Source organism: Sabethes cyaneus, chromosome 1 (assembly GCF_943734655.1).
Source record: "Sabethes cyaneus chromosome 1, idSabCyanKW18_F2, whole genome shotgun sequence".
Lineage (NCBI taxonomy): Eukaryota > Metazoa > Arthropoda > Insecta > Diptera > Culicidae > Sabethes > Sabethes cyaneus.
In genome coordinates, this window is record NC_071353.1 from 27859600 (window position 1) to 27886006 (window position 26407).

At 43.9% G+C, this 26407-nt stretch overlaps 2 protein-coding genes across 2 annotated transcripts in view; one reads left to right on the forward strand and one right to left on the reverse strand.

Annotated features, from left to right (window-relative positions):
* Positions 1-20101, forward strand: part of LOC128745500 (uncharacterized) — a 63503-nt gene extending 43402 nt beyond the window's left edge. The window contains exons 2-4 of the mRNA XM_053842574.1: positions 18842-18945; positions 19004-19677; positions 19739-20101. Of these exons, the coding sequence (XP_053698549.1) occupies positions 18842-18945; positions 19004-19677; positions 19739-20101 (1141 nt within the window). The remainder of the gene's footprint in view (positions 1-18841; positions 18946-19003; positions 19678-19738) is intronic.
* A 146-nt stretch (positions 20102-20247) lies between these two features.
* LOC128739812 (protein Skeletor, isoforms B/C-like) overlaps positions 20248-26407 on the reverse strand; it is a 43241-nt gene continuing 37081 nt past the window's right edge. Inside the window, exons 5-8 of the mRNA XM_053835317.1 lie at positions 24127-24226; positions 22678-23340; positions 22428-22621; positions 20248-22371 (exon numbers count right to left, since the gene is read on the reverse strand). Of these exons, the coding sequence (XP_053691292.1) occupies positions 20248-22371; positions 22428-22621; positions 22678-23340; positions 24127-24226 (3081 nt within the window). The remainder of the gene's footprint in view (positions 22372-22427; positions 22622-22677; positions 23341-24126; positions 24227-26407) is intronic.

A 26407-nucleotide genomic window follows, 5' to 3' on the forward strand; every position in this document is an offset into this window, starting at 1 on the left:
GGTTCTTTAACTTTTTGATTGAAGATTTAAAGTTATCGGCTTTGTGACTACTGAAGCGAGGTTTGCTCTGTCTTCGGAAATTGAAAGTTTTATCTATTTTACTCGAATTTTTTTTTGTTTGTTTATTTTGTCATGTTTATTTAAATTAATATTTACAATTCAAGAATAGCTTTTAGCGAGTTGGTGTCTACAGTGGTATTCCGATTATATCTACACCTGGTTTAATCTACACCCGAATTTAGGTACCCCCGATTTTGTCTACCATTTAGACCCGGTTTTATCTACCTTTTATTAAATTGTCATTTCGGCATGAAAATTTGGAAGATTTCATGAATTTATGCATAACAGGGAATATTTCTCTGTATTTTATAGTTTACTATATGTAATTATACACAGTTACAAATATTTTTAACATTTCATAATGATCCTTTGTGATATTTTTCTATACCGTAACGCTAACGGGCACACCATGTCTCCGCTAGAAATTATGGTTATCACCTTTCTTTCCTTTAAAATTCTAAGCTTTTGAACCATTGAACCGATTTTAATAATTTTATTACCAAATAAAAGGAATTTTAATGAGATTTTCAGAAAAAAACAATAAACTGAGACGTTCAAAGTTTTTTATGATTGCAAAAACATTTTTTGTAGAAGCCTTGAAACTCTTAAAATCACTTAAAACATGTAAAATATTTGTTTTTGCCTTTCTGCTATATAAATATATAGTATAGCATCACTCGAAAACCCGGAGATGGAAAGAAGGTTTTATTTTTTCATAATACTTTCAATGGCATACGATATCAAAAAACAGCTATCTGACATTTCTAGTTTTTGACATACTCTTTTTTAAGAAATAAAGATGCGAAAATGCAATGGACTCGCATGGCGTTTTATTTTAGAGACGCATTTCTTTGTCAAAAAACCCCTTTTATTACAAATAAAAACAAAAACCATGTGTCTCCATTGTATTCTCGATACTTTATGAAAACTTAGAATTTCTTTGGTCTGCACACCATGGAAACATAAAAAGTGAATGTTTTCAATACTTTTGCGATAATAAAAAAAGTTTGGGCTTTAGCCCAATATAGGGGTAACTTTTGGGACCACACTGACTCAGAAAAGAGAACCCTAAGTACTAAATAAAAATACAGATCTCAAATTTACTGCAAAGGAATAAGTACACAAAATTTGAATAAAATCGTAGCAATTTTGAATTTCGATATGTCTTTTTTCAGAATATTGCTGAGTTGACATGCATTATGGCTAATGGTTGATATGAATAAAATGAGCCCTATGCGTAAAATTACGCTAAAATAATACATAATTGAAAAAATGATCAATATTAACAATATTTTTTGTTCATTTGAATTATTTTGGAGCAATTTATTTTCCCCCAAATTTGTCTACTTTCCAAATATATCTACCAAAAATTTTCGGATGGGTAGATAAAATCGGTAAACCACTGTATTACATTATTGCAGTCATTAAGAAAACATATGTAATTTAAAACTAGGTTTAGTATTTTGGTTTTGCTTATTCTCGATATTCTATTGAGTACTGGTTGTATAATATCTACATACTCCATTCTTCGTAGTCCGGGAAGGCACGCTGCGATCATCTGCTGCAGCAGTTCGAATATTGAATCACACACTCTCACACGAGACGAGCACATGTATACGAGCGAGTATGAGAGTCATAGCACCCAACGCTTCCGCCACTGACGCAAGCGTAAGACAAACAGCCGCCGTTACTGTGTGCAGACATTCTGCTACCTACGCACTCGCGCACGCACAGCCTCGTAGCGTGTTTCTGTATTGCCCATTTACGGGGCAAACAACTCGTGAGCAGCTAGCTGCCCGTGAGGGCTAGCGGTACACTAGAATACAGATGTTGCATTACTTTTTCTTTTTTTATTCATCTTACACCCGCGATTCTGCACGTGGATGAGAGTGCGAGCCTTCACGAGTGATCGGTATCAGCTGCTCGAGCCGCTACGACGAGCGAGAGCACCGATCGTGGCTGTTAGCTATATGAACACTCGCAAAAACTCGTTGCAGTGCATGAATAAATAACAGCGAGAGTCCGAAAGGGCTGCTAATGCAAGTATGTTCGTTAGAACGAGTACGCGTGTGTGAGAAAATTAGACCACACAAGTGCGGGCTTCGCAACACCGTATCTAGCTCCTTTGTTGGTCTGTGGAAGTTTAAGGCAAAGTAAGTCTGCTTCAAGGGGTTTCGAAAAGTTTTTTGTCGACAAATTTTGTTAAAAACCAAGAGTCTAAGAGACCAAGAGTCAAAAAGTCTAAGAGTCCAAGAGTTCAAGAGTCCAAGAATCCAAGAGTGGAAGAATTCAAGAGTCCAACAGTCTAACATTCTAATAACCTAAGTGTTCATGAGTCCAAGAATCCAAGAATCCAAGAATCCAACAGTCCAAGAATTCAACATTCCAAGCGTCCAACAGTCCAAGAGTCTAAGAGTCCTAGAGTACAAAAGTCTAACAAGTCCAAGAATCCAAGAATCCAGGAGTCTAAGAGACCAACAGTTCAGTACTCCTGCAGTCCAACGATCCAACAGTCCAACAGTCCAACAGTCCAAGAGTCCAATAGTCTAACAATCTAGGAGTCCAAGAATCCAAGAATCCAAGTTTCCAACAGTCCAAGAGTCCAGTAGTCCAAGAGTCTAAGAGTCCAGGAGTCCAAAAGTTCGAGATTTAAAAAGTCCCGGGATCTAAGAGTGCAAGAATGCAGAGTACAACAATCCGATAGTCAAAGAATTCAAGTGTCCTAGAGTCCAAGAATCCTAGAGTCCAACAGTCCAAGTGCCTAAGAGACCAAGTATGCAAGAGCTCAAGAATTTAAGAGTCTAAGAATCCAAAAGCATAAGAGGCCAGGAGCCCAAGAGTCCAAAAATCCAATAATCTAAGAGTCCAAGAATCCAAGATTCCATGGGTCCAAGATCCCAAGAGTACAGGACTCCAAGAATCCAAGAGTCCAACGGTCGAAGAGTCTAAGAATCCAAGAATTCAAGACTCCAAGAGTCCAAAAGTCAAACAATTTAGGAATTCAATATTCTAAACGGCTAAGAGTCCAACAGTCCAACACTCCTGCAGTCCATGAGTCCGAGAGTACAAGAGACCAACAATCTAGGAGTCCAAGAACTCAAGAGTCCAAGCATCCAAGAATTCAAAAGTCCAACAATCTAAGAGTCCAAGAATTCAAGAGTCCAATAGTCCACGAGTCTAAGAGCTCAGGGGACCAAGAGTTCAAGAGTTCAAAGGGTCTAAGAGCGCAAGAATGCAGAGTACAACACTCCAAGTGTCAAAGAATTCAAGTGTCCTAGAGTCCAAGAATCCAGAGTACAAGAATCCTAGAGTCCAAGAGTCCAGTAGTCCAAGAGTCAAGAGTTCAGGAGTCCAAAAGTTCAAGATTTAAAAAGTCCCGGGATCTAAGAGTCCAAGAATCCAGAGTCTATGAATCCTAGAGTCCAACAGTCCAAGTGCCTAAGAGACCAAGTATGCAAGAGCTCAAGAATTTAAGAGTCTAAGAATCCAAAAGTTCAAGAGGCCAGGAGCCCAAGAGTCCAAAAGTCCACCAATCTAAGAGTCCAAGAATCCAAGATTCCAAGGGTCTAAGATCCCAAGAGTACAGGAGTTCAAGAATCCAAGAGTCCAACGACCTAAGAATCTAAGAATCCAAGAATTCAAGAGTTCAACAGTCCAAGAGTCCAACAGACCAAGAGTGTAATAGACCGAGAGTTCAAAAGTTTAATAATCTAAGAGTTCAAGAGTCTAGGAGTCCAGGAGTCTAAGAGTCCAACAGTCCAACAGTCCTCCAAGGGTCCTAGAGTCCAACAATCCAGAGTCCAAGAATCCAAAAGATAAAGATGCCTAGAGTCCTAGAGCCCTGAAGTCCTAAAATCCAACAATCTAATAGTCCAAGAATCCAACAGCTCTAGAGTCCATGAGTCTAAGAGTCCAACAATCGTAGAATCCAAGAGTCCAAGAATCCAGGCGTCCAACAGTCCAACATTCTAAGAGTCTAAAAGTCCAAGAATCCAAGAGTCCAGAAGTCCAAAAGTTCCTAGAGTCTAAGAGTCCACCAGTTCAGACCTCAGATTCCAAGAATCCTAGAGTCCAAAGATTTAACAGTCCAAGTGTCTTAGAGACTAAGAATCCAAGAGCTCAAGAATCTAAGAGTCCAAAAATCCAAAAGTTCAAGAGGCCAAGACCTCAAGAGTCTCGTAGTCCAAGTGTCCATGATCCATTAGGCAAGATAATGAGAATAAAAATTATAAAGTTCAAAATTAAAAAAATGAAATTTAAAGCAAGAGGTGAAAAATAAAAAGTAAAAAGTAAAAGTAAAAGTAAAAAGTAAAAAGTAAAAAGTAAATAGTAAAAAGTAAAAAGTAAAAAGTAAAAAGTAAAAAGTAAAAAGTAAAAAGTAAAAAGTAAAAAGTAAAAAGTAAAAAGTAAAAAGTAAAAAGTAAAAAGTAAAAAGTAAAAAGTAAAAAGTAAAAAGTAAAAAGTAAAAAGTAAAAAGTAAAAAGTAAAAAGTAAAAAGTAAAAAGTAAAAAGTAAAAAGTAAAAAGTAAAAAGTAAAAAGTAAAAAGTAAAAAGTAAAAAGTAAAAAGTAAAAAGTAAAAAGTAAAAAGTAAAAAGTAAAAAGTAAAAAGTAAAAAGTAAAAAGTAAAAAGTAAAAAGTAAAAAGTAAAAAGTAAAAAGTAAAAAGTAAAAAGTAAAAAGTAAAAAGTAAAAAGTAAAAAGTAAAAAGTAAAAAGTAAAAAGTAAAAAGTAAAAAGTAAAAAGTAAATAGTAAAAAGTAAAAAGTAAAAAGTAAAAAGTAAAAAGTAAAAAGTAAAAAGTAAAAAGTAAAAAGTAAAAAGTAAAAAGTAAAAAGTAAAAAGTAAAAAGTAAAAAGTAAAAAGTAAAAAGTAAAAAGTAAAAAGTAAAAAGTAAAAAGTAAAAAGTAAAAAGTAAAAAGTAAAAAGTAAAAAGTAAAAAGTAAAAAGTAAAAAGTAAAAAGTAAAAAGTAAAAAGTAAAATGTAAAAAGTAAAAAGTAAAAAGTAAAAAGTAAAAAGTAAAAATTAAAAAGTAAAAAGTAAAAAGTAAAAAGTAAAATGTAAAAAGTTAAAAGTAAAAAGTAAAAAGTAAAAAGTGAAAAGTAAAAAGTAAAGTAAAAAGTAAAAAGTAAAAAGTAAAAAGTAAAAAGTAAAATGTAAAAAGTAAACAGTAAAAAGTTAACAGTTGAAATTTAAAAGTTAAAAGTTGAAAGTTAAAAGATAAAATTTAAAAGCTAAAGTTGAAAGTTAAAAGTAAAAAGTAAAAAGCAAGAAGTGAAAAGTAAAATGTAAAGTTGACAGTAAAATATGATAGTAAACTATTTAAAGTTGAAAGAAAATGAAAAAAGTAAAATGTAGAAATCAAATATAAAACCTGAGATGGCTAAGTAATGAGTGGAAAGCAAAAACAAATGTTTCAAATTAAAGGTTACTAGCCGGGACATTTTTTTAGTTTGACAAATCGCTCTACCAAAATACGTTCGCATCGTTTTGTGTACTGACAAAACAACCAGAAAACATTATGGATAGCAACTGTTAATATTCGGCAGGGCAGTCTTCGGAAAAATTTATCAAGACTGTTGTTTAATGTTTTCCCGACGTTTCGACACTTTGTTGGTGTCTTTTATGGATAGCTTTAGCTTAAGATGAAAATTTTTGCTTCCACGGCTAATAGCAACCATTACCATTTTTTCATGATGTACAGAATTCTATTCCTGCTCATATTTATGCGTCGTCATTGTTTCCTCTTCTTCAGTGATATTTGCTATTCTCATCAATTGTGCTCATCTGGGAATACTTAATAGAGCACATTTATCATCCCAGTGGAACGCACCACACAGCACTTAGATTGAGATTTTTTCTCTACCTGCTCTGCCATTCACCAAATAAGTGTAACGAATCGGCAAATTGCCGCAATCGATTGACGTAATTTACCAGAAAAAAAAAAGAAATTTGATGGATTCGACTGTTTATATTTTTACAAATGATAAATGTTTTCACCAAAATTCTCTAAACTCTGCTGGCAAGTAGAATACAACATTCCGTTCGTTGCTCATCGTTAACCATGTGCTAATGCGAAGATACCTTCTCTAATTTACGTACTGTCATCGTACCATTCATTCTCTTCCTTCAGCCCGATCCTAGCCAGCAACACCCCGTGAACTTCGAACAATAATCGCCTACAACTTCTAGCATTCTTATCAGATTTCCTGCCACTGTCAGCACCAATCCAGACCGAAGAGACCGGCGTGGCTCCGGTTGATTATGGTAATTATCTGTTCTTGCCATCGACATTCTTCTGGGAGCGGAAAAATCCGCTTGAGGTCGTACCAGCCGGCTTCCGGTGTTTCCGGCCATCCGGTTTTGGTTCCGCCCCATTCCGGTGCCTGTGCCTTGTGTGGCGACGGAAGCGAGCGGATCGTCGCCTCCGCTGTCGTGTGATACGAGAAATGACCGGCACTCCACGCACACAAGTTTCGTCGCAATTGATGGCTTTTCCTTCGGGTTAATTCAGCGGAAAATTGCTTCTAGCAAAGGAACACATTTTATAAATCGGACTAGCTTGGCCCTGACAGCAGCACAGCGCAGCGCCCTCGTCGTTTCGAATGTATTCTCCAGCGTCGGTCGGCTGGTGGGGTTTGACCTCGGCAGCAAATGGTTCATGAAAGCGGGGTTTATCGGTGGAAAATGGATGTGACGACACTTGCTCGGAAACTTTGAACCAACAGAGTCCATTTGAACGCTTCAGCGCCAGTGTCGGAAGTGGAGAAAGCGAAAGCCTATTATAAAACAACGGAAACTGACGTTTTCGGTTTTTTTCTTATTCACATGCCCTTCGCTTAAAATTTTTCTTTTTCGTAAATATAACACCAACGATCGGAGATGATGACGTAAAGAAGCTTGTACGTGTTTGGAGCATTTCTTTGATTGCAATTTCTCCGTGTGCCTTTAGTGAGCCGACCTGTTGCCAGATAAATCGCAAAAAAAAATATTCCAGGGACAACAGAAATAAAGATGGAACATGTAGCACAAAAAGTTCATGAAAAATTAACACGAAATGCACAGCTTTCGATTCTGTAGAAAGTAGAAACACTACATCGCGCTGGAGAAACTCAGCAGCCGTTCAACACGGTAAATAATGAACATTTTCGCGGCACATTCGTACATCATCCACCGTTCTAGTCTAGACAGAAAGTTTAAAAATGTAAATTTTTATTACTCTAATGACGACCAAAGTTATGGGGCAGACGTCGCGAAAAGTTAAAAACGAAAGAGCTTCGTGCAAATCTTGCAATGATAGTAGAGTGGCTGACGACACTTGCAAGGCGTTTTATTATTGTTCTTTTTATTCCTAAAATAACTTTTGACATTACGTATAATTTGCACCAGCGAAATATAACATACTTTCGCCAAAGATTAAAGTTTCTTCTATGACTGAAAGTTTAATATAATGTGCGATCCTAAATGGCTGCCATCATCTAACGTACTTTGATTTCCAAAACAATAACTGTGAAAATTTGACGATTCATAAATACGGCGGCATTCCGCGAACGGTAGCTGTAGAAGACGCTCTAGAATCTAATAAAATTTCTGTCGTAACTGAAATGGGAATAGTTTTACTTTATGCTGCATCCTTTATGTCTCAATATTTAGAGTGCTACCAAGATGCTTCGCTGACGTGCATATCACAAACGTGTACAAACTTCCAATTCGAGAGAATCTTCTCCAGCGGTGTTGCCTATATAAACTTTTATACAGGGCTGCTTAAGACCTTCTAGAAAATAGTTGCATAACGGAACTGCGTAACGATGATTGCGATGATGACGTTCATATGATACCATATGTTATCCTGATCATAAAAACGAAATTCAGTTTGATAAATGGAAAATAGTTATATTGTAAAGTGGTAAAATCATATATATAATATTATATGTGCACAAAACAATCTAAATTAAACTAAACGAGCTCTATATATTTCATAAATACTAGTGATAGCTTTGTTTATTATCCATCTAACTAAAATCAGGCAGGGGAATTCTTATTTCCATACAGTTAATAATAATTCTATTTTACAAAAACCAATTCACCGACGGAAGTGACTAAAATAGCATCTTTGTGAAATTTTTTTGACAAAAATTTAAAAAAAATATCGCACCTAAGTTAAATGATTTCTTGAACGGTTACCTGCAAGGGTAACAAAGACGTAGTCCTACGGCGAAATCTGTTCACTGGGACTGGGACTGGGACTGGGACTGGGACTGGGACTGGGACTGGGACTGGGACTGGGACTGGGACTGGGACTGGGACTGGGACTGGGACTGGGACTGGGACTGGGACTGGGACTGGGACTGGGACTGGGACTGGGACTGGGACTGGGACTGGGACTGGGACTGGGACTGGGACTGGGACTGGGACTGGGACTGGGACTGGGACTGGGACTGGGACTGGGACTGGGACTGGGACTGGGACTGGGACTGGGACTGGGACTGGGACTGGGACTGAGACTGAGACTGGGACTGGGACTGGGACTGGGACTGGGACTGGGACTGGGACTGGGACTGGGACTGGGACTGGGACTGGGACTGGGACTGGGACTGGGACTGGGACTGGGACTGGGACTGGGACTGGGACTGGGACTGGGACTGGGACTGGGACTGGGACTGGGACTGGGACTGGGACTGGGACTGGGACTGGGACTGGGACTGGGACTGGGACTGGGACTGGGACTGGGACTGGGACTGGGACTGGGACTGGGACTGGGACTGGGACTGGGACTGGGACTGGGACTGGGACTGGGACTGGGACTGGGACTGGGACTGGGACTGGGACTGGGACTGGGACTGGGACTGGGACTGGGACTGGGACTGGGACTGGGACTGGGACTGGGACTGGGACTGGGACTGGGACTGGGACTGGGACTGGGACTGGGACTGGGACTGGGACTGGGACTGGGACTGGGACTGGGACTGGGACTGGGACTGGGACTGGGATTGGGACTATTTTTTCCAATACATGTACACACAGCATCAACTTTTGTTGGGAGGGGTGCGCTGTTGGTTATATTACTTGTCATTTGTATGGGCTCGAGGAAGAAATGCCAGGTTTCTAGATGGGTTTAAGAGTATTTTGAGTGGTTTTAACCAGAGTTTAGTTATATCTAACTTATTTGCAAGTGAACTCATTTACAAGTGTGGTATGAAGAGAAAAATATCGAAGACTGCAGAGCTCAAGATTTAGCATAGCAGAAGGTTTCCGAATATCACCTACAGAGACTATAGATTACAGAGACGATGAAGCACTCAAAATCCGCTAAATTTTAAATCAAAACGGAGAGTTACCTTTATTTGTGATGGTACTCTTCGTTTTAATTCAAAACTTAGCGGTAATCTATAGCACTGACGAACTGACATGATACTTTGAAGAAAATCCTTTAAAAACCATCGTCCTGCACATTTTGCTTGCACACTAGCACCCTCTGTTAACCATGTTGCGGAGTAGCTTGCATTTGCAGGGTTTTATGCTGTAGGGTTTTGTCAACCCGGTAACAATGTGACAGCTCCCATACTAATCAAACGTACACTCTTAAATTATTCTACCTGTAAATTGGTCGGATTTAGTTAAAGTAAGGTTGAAACTACTCAAAATGCCCTTAAAGTGTACAAACTCAGATTTTGAGTAGTTTTTCAACCAAAAAATTGGTAGTAGGAACTTAAAATTGCGTTATTTGTCATGGAGAATAATTCAATTATCGGTAGCAAGTAGCCAAAATTGGTTGAAATTTTTACCCAAAGTTTGAGTTTGTACACTTTAAGGGCATTTTGAGTAGTTTCAACCTAGCTTTAACTAAATCCGACCTATTTACAGGTAGAATCATTTAAGAGTGTACCTAAAACTGCTGGTTCATGGTTCACGACAGATGTTTGAAAGCGGCGTAAATATCGAAGAAAGAGTTTATTATCATTTGTTTTGGCAAAAAATCCTTTGTGCATATAAGATCTGAAATGATTTATTATTTCAATAGAGTATTTTACGAACTGACAATATTATGTCAAGTACCAAAACGTTTCCGTGGTAATGACAATGGCAGCATAACTGGTTCTTCTGTCATAATAACATGCTCTATTTGGTTCTGTCATGCAACAGAGTGTTTTTTGTACTACTGCAACGATCTCTATTGCTTGGATTTACTCTTGAATTTTGCTTAACTTGTTCTGTTAACGACAAAATCGATCCAGCAATCATGAAAGAGCATTTCATTTTGAATTGCGCAGCGGATAACTTTTAATGAAACACGCATTTTTAAATACTTTAGAGCAGACAACTCGTACACAAGAGTGACAATCTTGTAATAAATACCGCTTTTTATCTTGTAAACAAATCAATCAAACAACCCACCAAGAATTCAAACAGTTTTACCGAAAACATGAAATAATGCTGAAATAATCAATACGCACTTTTCAAATCGTTGTCCAGACAGCTTTTTGCGTTCACATTTAACGTAACAAAAATTAACATTTCCTTCGGAAATCGAAGGTGCGTCAATTTTGACTGGCACGTAAAAACGATCGTCGCGACATTTTTGACACTGGCGGGTGTTATGGGAAACTGTTAATAACTGTCACTTTGTTACGGGGTAGGGTTTTGTACATTTGAATGGTTTTATACTGTAAACTCCACCCCATCGACATCCCTATAACGAGCTGCAGTGAACATCAGCGATAGCATGTCCTGGGCTCAAAATTTGACAGCGGGCCCAAATCAGACTGCTGGCTGTTGAGTGAAACGCAGTGCTGACATGCTATCTCATTTTCGCACACCCGAGATGATGGCAGCGAAAACATAGTTGCCTGCCGATGGGGTGGAAAACTCAAAGCAACACTTGCACGCCGCGGTGTGGCCATGATGCGAAATATGCTTTTTTGAAAAATAAGTACAGAGACTATAGATTACAGAGTACAGAGTACAGAGTACTATAGGTTACGTACAGAGACTATATATTACAGAGGTGACTTGGCACTCAAAAACCGCTAAATTTTTTATTAAAACGGAGAGTTACCTTTGTTTGTGATGGTAGAGCTTTAGATGTATCCCTTCATGTGGAAAGAGTATTCAAGTGGATCAGCAGACATCGGGTTTCGTAGCTCGGTAAGAATTTCGCTTGGGTAACCGTCAAAGAGCGAAACGCAAGAAGCGACACTGGACGGATTTGACTCATTCAGAACCGTTGCGGTAGTTCGGCTTCCAGACCGCGGAGCAGTACCCTAGAGTCGATCTGACCAGGGTACAGTATAATGCTTTTAAGCTGTAGCCGTCTGTGAAACTTTTGACGATTCCCAAAATGAATCCCAGGGTCCTGGAGGATTTGTTGGTGATAAACGATATATGCTGTCTGAAGATGACGCCTAGGTCTTTGAGATATGATCGATCCGCTGATTGGCTGGCAAAGGGTGAACATACTTACTTACTTACTTAGGTGGCTTGCCGTCCTAAGACAAAGCCTGTTGAACAAAATTTCTCCATGTAACTCGGTTGAGGGCTACCGCTCTCCAATTCCTCGGACACCGAGTACTCTCCGCCAGATCTCGCTCCACCTGGTCTAACCATCTTGCTCGCTGCGCTCCTGGTCGTCTTGTTCCTACCGGATTTGAGGCGAACACCATCTTCGCAGGGTAGTTGTCCGGCATTCTTGCAACATGCCCTGCCCATCGCATCCGTCCAGCTTTAGCCACCTTCTGGATACTGGGTTCGCCATAGAGCTGTGCGAGTTCATGGTTCATCCTCCGCCTCCATACTCCGTTCTCCTGTACACCGCCGAAGATCGTTCTTAGCACTCGTCGTTCGAAAACTCCGAGCACTCGCAGGTCCTCCTCGAGCATTGTCCATGTTTCATGCCCGTAGAGAACAACCGGTCTAATAAGCGTCTTGTACAGGGTGCACTTTGTACGGGGACTTAGTCTGCTCGACCGCAATTGCTTGTGGAGCCCATAGTAAGCACGACTTCCGCTGATAATACGCCTCCGAATCTCACGGCTGGTATCGTTGTCCGCCGTTACCAGTGAGCCAAGGTAGACAAATTCATCGACTACCTCAAACTCATCGCCGTCGATCAATATACTACTGCCCAAGCGGTGTCGTTCGGCCTCGGTTCCGCTGGCCAGCATGTACTTTGTTTTAGACGTATTTACCTTTAACCCAATCTTTTCTGCTTCGCGCTTTAGTCTGGTGTACTGTTCAGCCACCGCCACAGATGTTCTGCCGATAATATCCATGTCATCGGCAAAGCAGACGAATTGACTAGATTTGTTGATTATCGTGCCCCGCGTGTTGATATCCGCTCGGTTCATAACACCTTGTAGCGCTATGTTGAACAGCAGGCATGAAAGACCATCACCTTGACGAAGCCCTCTGTGTGATTCGAATGAACTTGACAATCCACCCGAAATCCGAACACAGCACTGTGTACCATCCATCGTAGATTTAATCAGTTTGATGAGCTTCCTGGGGAAGCTGTTCTCGTCCATGATTTTTCCTAGCTCTTTCCGGTCGATGGTATCATATGCGGCTTTGAAGTCAACGAATAAATGATGCGTGGGAACTCTGTATTCACGGTCCTTTTGAAGGATTTGCCGCAGTGTAAATATTTGATCCGTTGTAGACCGACCTTCGACGAAGCCGGCTTGATAAGTTCCCACAAATCTATTCGCAATTGGTGATAGACGGCGGAAAATGATTTGGGACAGCACTTTATAAGCGGCATTGAGAACGGTGATCGCTCGATAGTTCTCACAGTCCAACTTGTCGCCCTTTTTGTAGATCGGGCAGATAACCCCATCTTTCCACTCCTCCGGTAGCTGTTCCGTATCCCAAATTCTAACAATTAGTCGGTGCAGACAAACGGCCAGCTTTTCTGGTCCCATTTTAATAAGCTCCGCTCCGATGCCATCTTTTCCAGCTGACTTGTTGTTCCTTAGCTGCATGATGGCCTCCTTAACTTCGCCTATCGTTGGGGTTGGCACCTCTTCCCCGTTTGTTGCACCGTCGAAATCGCTTTCCCCGCCGCCATGGTTTTCCGCCTGGGCGCCATTCAGGTGTTCGTCGAAGTGCTGCTTCCACCTATCCGTCACCTCACGATCGTCCGTCAGAATACTGCCAGTCTTATCCCGACACATTTCGGCTCGCGGCACAAAGCCTTTGCGGGATCCGTTTAGTTTCTGGTAGAACTTTCGCGTTTCCTGAGAACGATGCAGCCGCTCCAACTCGGCATATTCCTGCTCTTCCAGGTTGCGCTTTTTCTCCCGAAAGATTTGGTTTCGCTGCATCTTCTTCTGTTTGTGTCTTTCCACGTTCTGACGTGTGGCACTGCGCATCTTGGCCGCCCGCGCAGCGTTCTCCTCATCCATCACCCTCCTACATTCATCGTCAAACCAATCGTTCCGCTGATTCCGGGCCACATGCCCGATGGAGCTCTCCGCTACACTGCTGATGGCTGTTTTGATAGTGTTCCAACAGTCCTCGAGAGGGGCTTCGTCCAGCTCGTCCTCTTCCGGCAGTGCAGCTTCGAGTGAATGCGCGTAGTTTGCGGCGACGTCTGGCTGCTTCAGCCGCGCGAGATCTAACCGAGGCTGGCGTCGGTACCGAATGTTGTTCACAACGGAGAGTCTTGGGCGCATCTTAACCATCACCAGGTAGTGGTCCGAGTCAACGTTAGCGCTTCGATAGGATCTGACGTCGATAATGTCTGAGAAGTGCCGACTGTCGATCAAAACGTGGTCGATCTGTGATTCTGTCTGATTTGGTGACCTCCAGGTGTACTTATGGTGGATTCTGTGCTGGAAAAAGGTACTACGTACGGCCATATTCTTGGAGGCGGCAAAGTCGATAAGTCTTAGGCCCATTTCATTGGTTCGCTGGTGTGCACTGAACCTTCCAATCACCGGTTTGTATTCCTCCTCCTGGCCGACCTGAGCATTGAAATCCCCGATGACGATCTTGATATCATGTTTTGGGCAGCGGTCGTATTCACTCTCCAACTGCGCGTAGAATTCATCCTTATCGTCATCGGTACTTCTGAGGTGAGGGCTGTGCACGTTGATGATGCTTATGTTGAAGAATCGGCCCTTGATTCTCAACCTGCACATTCGAGGATTGATTGGCCACCACCCAATCACCCGTTTCCGCATCTCGCCCATCACTATGAAAGCTGTACCCAGCTCGTGTGTGTTGCCGCAGCTCTGGTAGATGGTATGTCCATCTCTGAACGTACGTACCGGTGAGCTCTTCCAGCACACCTCCTGCAGCGCTACGACGTCGAACTTGCGACTCTTCAATACGTCGGAGAGCACTCGAGTGCTCCCTTGGAAGTTGAGAGATCGGCAGTTCCACGTCCCGAGTTTCCAATCCATAGTCCTTTTTCGTCGCGTGGGTCTATTCCGATTGTTCCAGTAAGAATATATTTGTTCTTCGTTCCATGCTTTAGTATTTTTCGTGGTGACGGCTTGCAAAGCCTGCTACACCAACCCCCTGTTTCGCCGGAGGGCCAACGAAGCTCGAAAGAGCCCTCCTTTCCTGTCAGCATACGACCTTGGCTTCCACCGGGGTTGGTTACCCGATCTCCACCAAAGTTGCTCGTATCCCGGCTGGTACCACGAGGCGGTAGGAATAGGAGTTGCTGAATAAGAGGCTATGAACCACTGTAGGGTCTATTTTATGCCTACACGTGCACAAGGCACCGACGGTACGCATTATTCAGCCGTTTACCAGCCAAGGGTGAACATGTGCATTCCATATCCTCTGTTCATTAACTCCTATTCCTACCTCCACGAGGTGCCGGCTGGGGTACGCAACTTCGGTTGTCGTATGCTAACAGCAAAGGGGGCACAGTGGCTCCCGCCCACATTAAGATGGCAGCCCCATCAGCGGGATAAGGACCTTAGGTTAACAGCCTACTGTACCAGAACATAAAAAAAGTTACCGAAAATGAAAGAAGAAATTTCTCTGGATTATTGGCAACGACCTTTACCATGAAAACACGGACACGAATCGGAACATGGAATATACTGACCCTTGCCCAGCAGGGCAAGCTGGCCCAACTTGCAAGGGAAGCTAGCCGCCTGAAGCTTGAAATCCTGGGGCTGAGCGAGGTCCGCTGGCCGGGTACTGGCGAACACAGGACATCATCCGGGCAAGTCTGGCTCTACGAGGTGAAAATGCTACTCGAGAAAGAGGAGTTGGATTCCTACTGAGCCCAGGGGCACATGCGGCCCTGTTGAAGTGGGAACCAATAAATGAGCGAATAACCGTTGCCAGATTCAGAACACGGGTTAGGAACCTTACGGCAATCCAGTGTTATGCGCCAACAGATGCTGCCGACCTGCAGGAGAAAGAGAGTTTTTACAGCCAGCTGAACAGCGTGGTTGAGAAAATCCCGAAGGAAGACATCCAAATTCACATGGGCGACTTCAACATGAAGATTGGCTCAAACAACGCGGACCTTGAACGCGTCATGGGACGTCATGGCCTAGGAGAGATGAGCGAAAACGGGGAGCTGTTTACAGAATTCTGTGGTAATAACGACATGGTCATTGGTGGATCGCTCTTCCCCCATAGACTAGTACATAAAGTCACGTGGGTTTCTCGCGACGGCCGCACAGAAAACCAAATCGACCACATCTGCATCAGCCGGAAATGGAGAAGGAGCCTTCTTGATGTACGCAACAAACGCAGCGCTGATATTGCATCCGACCATCATCTTGTTATAGCTGAGATACCTCTGCGCGTCGCACGTGTCCAACGACGGGAGGAAAAAGTTGGATGCCGCTACGACGTCCGCCGATTGGAGAATCCTGAGGTGAAAAGGGCCTTTGTTGAACAACTTGAATCTCGAGCCTCGGAGTTGCCATCTGGTGGAACCGTCGAAGAGCAATGGACCGGCATCAAGAACGCCTTCATCACGACCAGTGATGAAACCCTCGGCAAAGCGCGCAGCAGGCTGAGGGAGCGGATTGCGGATGATACTTGGAGGAAGATCGACGAGCGGAGAGAGGCGAAAGACGGCATTCAGCGAGCGCGGACCAGATCGGCTAAGACAGCTGCTCGTCAACGGTACGCCGAACTGGAAAGGGCTGTTAAACGTGCTTGTAGGCGGGACAAGAGAGCCTGGACTAACTCCCTAGCCGAACAAGGAGAAACCGCCGCCGCCAATGGTGATATCCGTTTGTTGTACGATATTTCTCGCCGCCTTAGTGGTGCCAGGATGAATACAAAGATGCCGCTAAAGGACAGAGCTGGTCAGCTATTGACTGACCGTACAGAACAGCTTAAGCGATGGACTGAACATTTTGAATAACTCTTCCGAGTTTCAAATGTCAGAGACCAACAAAACCAGCAGCGTATGACGCCTACAGTTCGTCGAATTAATCGCGTGAACTCGGAGGCGCCATCGCTGGATGAAATTATAGCAGCCATCAAGAGTATGAAATCCAATAGAGCGCCAGGGATAGATCGTATTTCAGCCGAAATGCTCAAAGCTGACCCATCTTTGTCAGCCCAGATGATGCATCAGCTTTTCAGCAATATTTGATAAACCGCAACTTGTCCGGTGGACTGGATGCAGGGCATATTGGTCAAAGTCCCTAAGAAAGGAGACCTAACGGAATGCGGTAACTGGCGTGGCATCACGTTGCTCTGTATTACTCTCAAAGTACTCTGTAAGGTAATCCTCAACCCGATTCAGGAGAAGATCAACGCTACTCTCTGGCGGCAGAAAGCTGGATTCCGTGCTAGCCGATCATGTGTAGACCATATCACAACGCTCCGCATTATATTGGAGCAGATCAACGAATTCCAGGACTCTCTTCTGCTGGTGTTCCTTGACTTCGAAAAGGCGTTCGACCGACTCAACCACGAAAACATCTGGGGCGCACTTAGGCGTAGTGGAGTTCCAGATAAGCTAGTCCATCTCATCGAGGCTCAGTACGAGGCGTTCTCGTGCAAGGTTTTGCACGACGGCGTCTTGTCCGACCCCATAAGGGTTACTGCTGGCGTGAGACAGGGCTGCATTTTCTCACCGCTTCTGTTTCTCATCGTTATGGATGAGATATTAGTTGGAGCAATTGACAGTAGACCAAATCGAGGATTGCCTTGGAATCCTCTATTAGTGGAGCAGCTAAATGACCTCGACCTAGCCGACGACATTGTCTTGCTCGCACAACGCCGAAACGATATGCAGAGCAAGTTAGACGACCTCTGCGAGAGCTCCCAGGCAGCAGGTCTCACAGTCAATATAGCGAAAACTAAGTCAATGGTAGTGAACACTGACAATTCCACCAACTTCACAGTAGCGGAACAACAAGTTGAGCAGATAGGCGCCTTTCAATATCTTTGGTAGCCAAACAACGCCCGATGGAGGTGTGAGGTGCATACAGAACTTTATATATAGTCACTCTACTTCCCCCTTAACGACGAAAGTGTTGGCAACGCTGTCATGTGAAGCTGTTACAGTGCGCGATTATCATTGGCAACATTGCTCGCGTATCGGCCTCTTTTCGAGCAGACCCTTGGACAGGTAAGACGTACTTTGTTCACGCAGCGCTTCTCCACGTCGAGTGATTTCTACAGTGCGATTTATAATGGCGTCTGGCATGAAACCTGTTATGCCACGAGTATTCACAGGAGGTACCAAGACTGATATAGTCACACGGATCACGGCCAGGTGTGCCTTTGCAGGTCTGCGAAACATTTGGCGCTCAAACCAAGTCACTCTACGTTCGAAATCCCGAATCTTCAATTCAAACGTTAAATCCGTACTGCTGTATGCCTGCGAAACGTGATGCGTCTCAGCGGAGACAACGCAAAAACTGCAGGTATTCATTAACCGGTGCCTGCGATACATCATTCGTGCCTGGTGGACTGATAACTGGATCCAATGAAGAACTCCATCGTCGGTGTCATCAACGGCCGATAGCCACAGAAATTCGTGAACGTAGGTGGAAGTGGATCAGACACACCTTGAGCAAAGGAGCGAACGAGGTTTGCAGGGAAGCACTCGACTGGAATCCACAAGGACAGCATAGAAGAGGCAGACCCAGAGACTCATGGCGACGCAGCTTAGCCAACGACATCCGAGCTGCAGACGAGAACCCGTCCTGGCGACAGGTAAAGCCATGGCGGGTAACCGTCAGCAGTGGAAATCTCTGACTTCATCCCTTTGTTCTGCCGGGCCGGCGGACATGGACACATAAGTAAGTAAGTAAACCCTTTCTGTGCGAAAACCTTCGCAAAGAAACATAAAATCAAAAGAGTCTCGGTTACCATTTTTGATGGCCGAATCGCTCGGACTTCTATTTCTGTTCTGCGTCCAGAAGCTGATGGTTGTTATGAGTACTGTGATTATAGATTGCAGAGGCGACAAGATACTTCCGTTAAATTTTGAAATAAAACCGAGAGTACCATAATAAATAAGGTAACTCTCCGCTTTCGTTCAAAATTTAGCGGTTTGTGAGTGCCTTGTCGCCTCTGTAATCTATAGTCTCTGTAGTTGTGAGTAAATCGCAGAATTTTGTACGCCTTCAGCGACACCATCTCTGTAGTTTCCCAACTAATTGTTGGGATGTCTGTTCTCTGTAGCCAAGAATTCATTGAATATGGTTGATTTTTCCTTTAAATGTAAAAATATAACAACAGTAATATTCATATACACTCCGTAAACATCATTATTGCTTACAAAAATTATTAAGAGAGGAATATAATTACAATCTACATTTATTGTTATAATTTTTATTAAAAGCTTTCAAACATCATACATCAATTGCAATGGCTCCGATGCAACGCATCGTAACGCGACGGGCTGTGTTTCGAACGCTTTCCACCAGCAAGCGCTAGAGCGCCACTGTTAGACACCGTTACTGAAAGCTCAGTTCTACGTGCGAGCTTTTCGCCCGTCTGGCAGTCGCTTTCGCATGCAAAACGCACGCGCTCTTCGGGATCATCGATCCAACGAAATTCCCACCGCTTCGCAACGGTAACAGTGCAAAACCTGGCCAGTTCAAAACAATAATGGCCAGTTCGGTGCAGGAACAGCTCATCCATTCGGACGAGAATTTCAATGTGTATCTTTTCAAGCAAACAACATCGGCCATTGGCTTTCGCTGGCAATTTCCTGACGAATCACCACTGGAGCAACCGTTCGATTTGTTTAAAGTAGAAAAATGCTACAGCTGCAAACGGAACCAGTGGGATGTGGTTCATTGGGGCACGGCTTGGTCCGTAACAGTTCGAAATCTGGAGCAAAATCTGTGCTATTCGTTTCGGATCAATGTGCTCAAACAGGATACGGATGACGACAGCTTTATCTATGTACGACGTTCCGGTATGTTCAAATCGTTCACCCTACCGGATGTTCCGTCTACTACGGCCGTATTTAGAGCGGTGAAAAAAAGTCAACCGGAATTGATTCGAAAGCAGTTAAGCATCAAACCAGAGCTGGTTAATGTTCCGGTTAATGGTGAAACACTACTGTATCAGGCTGTTAGAACTGGCAATGTGGAAGTCATCGATCTACTGCTTGAACTCGGCGCCAATGTAAATCTTGGAGTCCCGATGAACGGAGAAACGCCCCTTCATGTGAGTTCATTAGAAATTTGCTTTTAGGAAATCAAACATTATTGTTCACTCCTTCACGTAGCTTGCAGTGTACAACAAGAACATCAAAATGGTTCGTCATCTAATCGAGCACGGAGCGGATCTGAACCTAACAAATTGTGTGGGTTTGACAGCGGGACATTATGCGGTTGATAGTAACGATTTACAAACTCTGAAATTTGTGCTCTCTCATGGATGTAGTGCCGAAGCTCGTGATCGCTGCAGCTGGACGCTAATCTTCCGGGCAATTTTCGTACATGCAAGTTCGGATGTCATCAAGTACCTACTGGAGAAGAAATGTCGTTTGAAAATCCGCGACAAAAACCATCTAACGCCACTGGACTACGCACGGCTGACCGACCAGCCGGATGTCATCAAACTACTTAAACGAAGACTAAAGATCTAACAGAGGTTTTATTTTATTATTTACAGTATCGAAATTCAGCCAATTGCACAGAATTCGCATGCACGTGTACTTTTCGTACTAAATAAAACTTAGCTAACAATACTTATTTCGAGATAATATGGTGAAAGACATGCTTTCGTTAAGGTTCAAAGCGATCTCCGGAAGAGAATCAGAGGAGCAACAGACAAAAGCGTAGCTACAGCGACCGGTTTCGTGGCATCACTTTTAGTGTGTCGATCCTCCCAGCCGTCTTCCAAGTTATCTCCGTGGTGATCGGGATGATGATGCGCTTCTCGTTTTTTCCGCGATTCTTCTGGTTCTTCCTCTACCGGTTTGACGATCGACAGTTTGGTGGAAATTGGTTTCACGCTTAGATCTTTGCTGTTGTCGTGTGCATTGATGCCGCCCGGCACAAGTGGGTTCGCGTACTCCGACACCGGGGGTTGAACAGCGTTGGTTCCTCGTACACCGTAAATTGGGTGCGAATCCGGTGCAACGTAGTCGGAAATCGGAGGGATTTCCCCGCGGAACGGACCGAACTGCGGGTTGTCGCGTACGAATTGTTCCGTTTTCGAAATGGACTCCGGTCGCACGTTGCTAGATGATTTTAGCAAGGAAACATCCAGCACTGCTTTACCGTCGTAGGATACGACGGATGTTCCTTCTGGATAAATTTTGACTACGTTTTGACCATCTGGAGGGAGGTAGAATGAATCGACACGATCGTCAGCCATGGCCACTTTGTCTTCACCGATTTCAACGTTCATCTGTTTCAGATCTCCACTGAGTTGGTCTTTCTGCTCGTTGATGACTTCCGACGACTTCTGAGCCATCGCCATACTGTCCAGAGGCGAAGGTATAAACATCGGTTCGAAAGCCTGCCTTTGGGGTTCTCCGCTACCGATCATCAGAGCATCGCTTTCAATCGCTTCATCAATGTCGTAGTCCTGCCGACGTTGAATCATATTCCCATGGTGTCGCATGAGGTCCTCGAACTCCGCGTTGGATTCGCCGTTGCGGCGATGAATCGGTTTGAAACCACTCTCCACTACCACCGAGCTGGGCTCGAATCCAGTGTTCGGTGGCGGTTCAACGGGGGTTTTGTTTTCGTGAACGTCGTACGGTGCTTTGAAGATTGGCTTGACGTTGAGCGGTTCCTTCATAATCGGTCGTCTCGTGTAACGGACCGGCAGGTTGATGGGCGTTTGATCTGGCATTTTGAGATTCATGGTCAGGTGGGGTGGCATCTCCGGTATCATGTACTGGATGGTTTTGGTTGGTTTGACCAACATCATCTCCATCGGAGGAGGAGGTAGCGGCGGACCGGGAGCTTTTCGGAAGGGTTTAATTTCGGTCGGTTCTCCCAGTAGCAGAATCGGAGCGATGGCTTTCATGGGAAGTTTATTCTTCTGCATGAATGGTCTCACCAGGGGATTTAATGGTTTTTGATAGTGGCTGATGATCATGGAAGGTTGCGGGATGACGTATGGTCGATTGGGACGACCGTTGATGGGACGCCTCTCGACGGCAATCGGTCGGCGCATCGGTAGTTTCACCGGACGGAACATGGGCCCACTGTTCGGCGGTCGTAGGTACACCGGAAGACCGGATGACGTTAGTACGGGCTTTCCCGGGTGAGATACCTCAGACTGATGAGGAGGTTGATCGTTTCCGGTGTAGTTTCCGTAGGTTTGATTATTCTTGAGTTTCTCTTCAAGATCTTCGGCCGCTCGGATGCCTTCCTCTATGATTTTGGTCATCTCAGGATCGTTTTCTAAATCCAAATTTTGTTCACCATTCCGTTGATCTTCATTCATTTTGTGATTTTTAATTGATTCTTTCTCATTTTGACCGATTTGATTATCATGCTGCTGCAGGTAGGGATCCGAGGGGAGCAATTTCGATTCGTGCCGAATCGATTGTTCCGCATCGATTCCTTCCTCGTTAGGGTCAGCGTACACTTCGTCGATTTCGCTTGGAGCCGCTACGTCGCACGAGTCGAGCACGTTGATGCGCCAACCGAGATATCGATGGGTAAAACACTGGTAATACACGGTATCGGGAGTGTCCGCATCTGGTGTCCAGGTGATAACACCGGGCTCGCCCGGGTCACATTTTAACGTCAAACTGCGTTGGTATGCTCCGAAGGAGGGATAGGCATCGGCTGGTGGTCCGTCTGGATTTGGTGTCCAATTGCAGAGCCGTCCAACGCCGATTGGTTTCAACTGTCCGCTTTGTGTTTGATGAACTCCAGCGAAAATACGTATGTTCTAAAACGAGAGAGAAATTAGTCACTAATCTGCAGAATATTTTTCGGGGTTCTTACCTTCCTAACTTCCTCTTCCTGGTGCTGGTAGCCACCGACTGGATCATCGGTTATGTAGAACGGATGATATTTAGCAGGAATTTCCGGATCAAGACCACCTTCTACGACGAAAGTGTATGTTTTTCCACGCACCACATTAACCTCCGGAATGAGCAATCCGTTGATATACCAGGAAATGCCCCAACCAACATGCCCTTCGGAAATAGAGATTTTTGAGTAAAATTTGATTAAATAAAGCACAAAAACCCACCGGTAATTGCTGGATAGCCTTGTTTGCCCCCAGTTGGGCCCATTTGAGCATAAAAAACGCCATCGTCCGGCTCGTAGCACTGAATCGGAGGGATATCCCATGCGCCTGGTTTTGCCGGAGGTCGCGCTGTGGCCGGTGCTTTCGGACGCTGCACAGAGTCAACTCGGCGGTTTGGTTCCAAATTTTGCAGCTTCTGTGGCGTTTCTTGCGGCTTGCGTTGATCGGATTCTGGAGTCGGACAGTTCCAGTACGGCTGGCGACCGAAATCGACCAATTTGTCATTTTTCAAAAATTGTGAATGATAGGATACTTCGTATCGCTGATTCAGAGGGCCGATAGCCCAGACGATCGCTTGCGACCCGTTAGTGACAATTGGCAAATCCAGATGGTCTGTTGCTCGCAGTGGACGTTGATAGGTTACAATGGAATATCCGTTCACCATAGCAGCGTTCAGCAGCCGGATTGAGTTACTATTTTTAGTAATCTGCGTGTCGGGGCATGAACCTCGCCCACCGGAGCACTGGGACTTTGCATCCAGGAAATAATCCTGTGCAAATCCTTTGCCTGTAGCTTTATCTACCCATACTACGGCAGCGTCAGCACCCACCATCACACTTTTCGCATTATCCGGGGAGATACCGAATGCCATGTACTCGCCGTCCTCTGAGAAATATAAGAAAAGGGTCATCGAAAAGAATACAAACAGTGCAACTCGTTGAATTCGTGTCGTGTCGTGACACCGCTACATATGTTGATTAGGTAACGATTGAGTAACCGCAGCACCACCGGTGTCAACGTACTTAAATTGCAGTGTCGTTAAGCGACCCCCTTGATAGCTTTTATTTTCGCTTGTCTTAAGCCTGAATCGGATTACGCGCGAATGCAAGAAACGTTGAACTGCCATCACAGCCCAGCGGATTGCGGCACGATGGATTTCGCGACGAAAGATGCATGTGCCAGCGCAATAAACAATCACCCTGAGGCACTTTGCGGGGTTTGTTAATTATGCGAAAAGAATGGCACACAGGTTTTGACGAGCGACGTTACGTTACGTTGGGGGGAGGGCAGTAGTGCTGTCGTCCTGTCCCGGTTCATCGGTTCCATTGACCTTTGCGAAACGAAACAGATGAGCCAAATGATGAAACCTCCGTGAAAGGTTCACAAAACGAGGTACAACGTATTGCATCAGTTCCTATCAGCGCCGCTCGTTATCGATCGCGATGGATTTCCTCCTTGATCGGATATTTTAATTATCATCCTATTACCGACGAAGCTAATGTACAGACGGACGGAAGTCAGGGAACAAAGTTGCATAATTTCGTTACCGGAACATTCAATCAGACGTTAATTACACTCAATCAATTAGCTTGGAAAGCCGCTGCTTCCGATGAAACGTACTACAATGTCACCGGGGCCGTTGAGACCTACCCTACCGTTCGAGCTACTTACCCAGTTTGGCCACAAGCTGAATGACGATGCTCTCGCCCGCGACCGCCCATCGCACCTCGAATGCCAGGTCATCCAGGAGTACTTCACAGTTCAGTTTGGACTGAAGTGGCACAAGAAAACAACCGGCGGACAATTGGTGAACGAAAAGAAGTAGAAAAAAGGAAAGAAAATGCGCATGAGCCGGGTGCCGGAATGAGATGGAAATAACAAAATGTGTCTCCGGTGGGGTCCACGAGAGATGTGGTGGGTCTGAGCTGAACTGAACTGAAACAACCGAACGATTACGAATAGTGTCAGATGTTAGCAGGTTAGAACTAGTGCTACTGGTGTTAAGGGTGCTGTTAGGTTAGATGAGTTCAATTTGGTGATTTTCGTTGCTGTTTGTTTATATTTTTGATTGAGTAACTAAAATTGTAATTATTGATAGTTGACTGAGATAAGTTCCGATTCTTTAACACCATTTGAAGCATCAAGAAAATTTTATTACAAATTTACAATCCACAGATTATATCTTAATTACTTCTTCTTCTTCTTATCCTTTGAAACAAGCAAAAATAAATACAAAGTACGATAAAAAGTAATGCCAGTTAGAAACTATTGACATTTTCAGCATAATTTAATTTAATTAATATAGTAGTAAATGGAACCATCGATTTTTACCCTATGCCTAGGCCATTGAAAATTATTTACAGACAAGCTTTTGACTCCACCATCTTTGACATTGGGTTTGAAAATCGGGGGTTAAAATAAAGGCTGCCCTTAGGACATGCTGAAAAGCATCCTGTTGGCTAATGCGAAGCAAATACTGAAAAATACATTAATTCCGTTACACTAAATGAATAGCAAAAACTATTTCTCACTGAGCAGCTAGATGTAAATCAAGCATCATAGACTGCAAAATGGCGGCTATAGCAAAAACATCTCAAGAAATCAAAACTCAAAATTCAGTACACTGCATAGCAATCGTTTAAAAATTTCACCGTGGAATAATGCCAGCTTTGGATCAGTAAAGGGTGTCCCACATCAAATTGCATCACGGAAAAAACGCTTTAGAAAAGTACACATTAGAGTTTTGCTCCTGAAAATTTGGGTAGTAGAGATTTAGAGTGTATTGTTTACACTATATTTTTATCGCTGTCAGTTTTCCGAAAATCGGAAAAAATGGCGTGACCTGGAAAGCAACGTTGCTTATTGATTTTGCGCTAGCACCAGGAAAATCCGCAACTCTCTCATCGGGACTATTTGGTGACGTGCAGTGAACGGTGCCAGTGAGTCGTGTGATTAAACGTTGCTACGAAACTCTGAGCATCGATCGGAAGAAAAAATGCGGTCAGAATGCACGTTCTATTAGTGATCACGATTACAAGCGCACCGTGAAAGAGTTTAAGCGGAATCACAAAGCTTCGGGCAAGCATGTGGGAAAAAAGTTGAATCTTTCGAAGTCTTCCGTTCAGAGAGCCAAGGACCGGGAAAGACTGCATACGTACAACGTACAGAAGGCTCCAAATCATGACGGACGGCTGAATACGGTGGGAATGTCACGGGCCCGGAAACTGTATACCCAGATACTGACGAAGCCTCACTGTCTCATCATGGATGATAAGACTTACGTCAAGGTGAACTTCTGGCATCACCCGGGGCTACTGTTCCTCACCACCAAGCACAAGTTTGATGTTCAGGAGGAAGTAAAGAAACAGAAACTTTCAAAGTGACTACCGGGACTGTAAACAGGGCCGGTCTACCTCAAGGAGTGTCTTCAGAAGCGTCTGCTTTCTCTGTTGAAGCAACACGAGGGTCCTACGATTTTCGGGCCGGATCTAGCTTCGTTCCACTATTCAAAGGATGTCCTGGAGTGGTATGAAGCCAACGCGGTCACTTACCCAGGAACATGAATCCTTCCAAAGCACCGGAACTAAGGCCCTTCGAAAAATACTGGGCTATTATGAATCCCGGAACTACGCAAGCATCTCAAGGAGGTCAGATTTGAGGAAGACGTGAAGAAAAAGTGGATTTCCGTACAGAAGAAGCTGCAGCCACATGTTGTACAGAACCTTATGAGTGGAGTTAAGCGTAAGGTACGAGCATACGGTTATGGTATTGAAGTTGAACGAAATAAATACATATCCCAAAAGCGTACTAATGGGTTGTATTTTATTGTCTGAAAGCTTGATAAGGATCGGTCAACTAGGTAATTTTCTACAGCGTTTTTTCGTGATGCAGCTTGCTGTGGGACACCCTTTACGGCGAGTACGATAGACCATTCATTACTTTGTCAGGACAA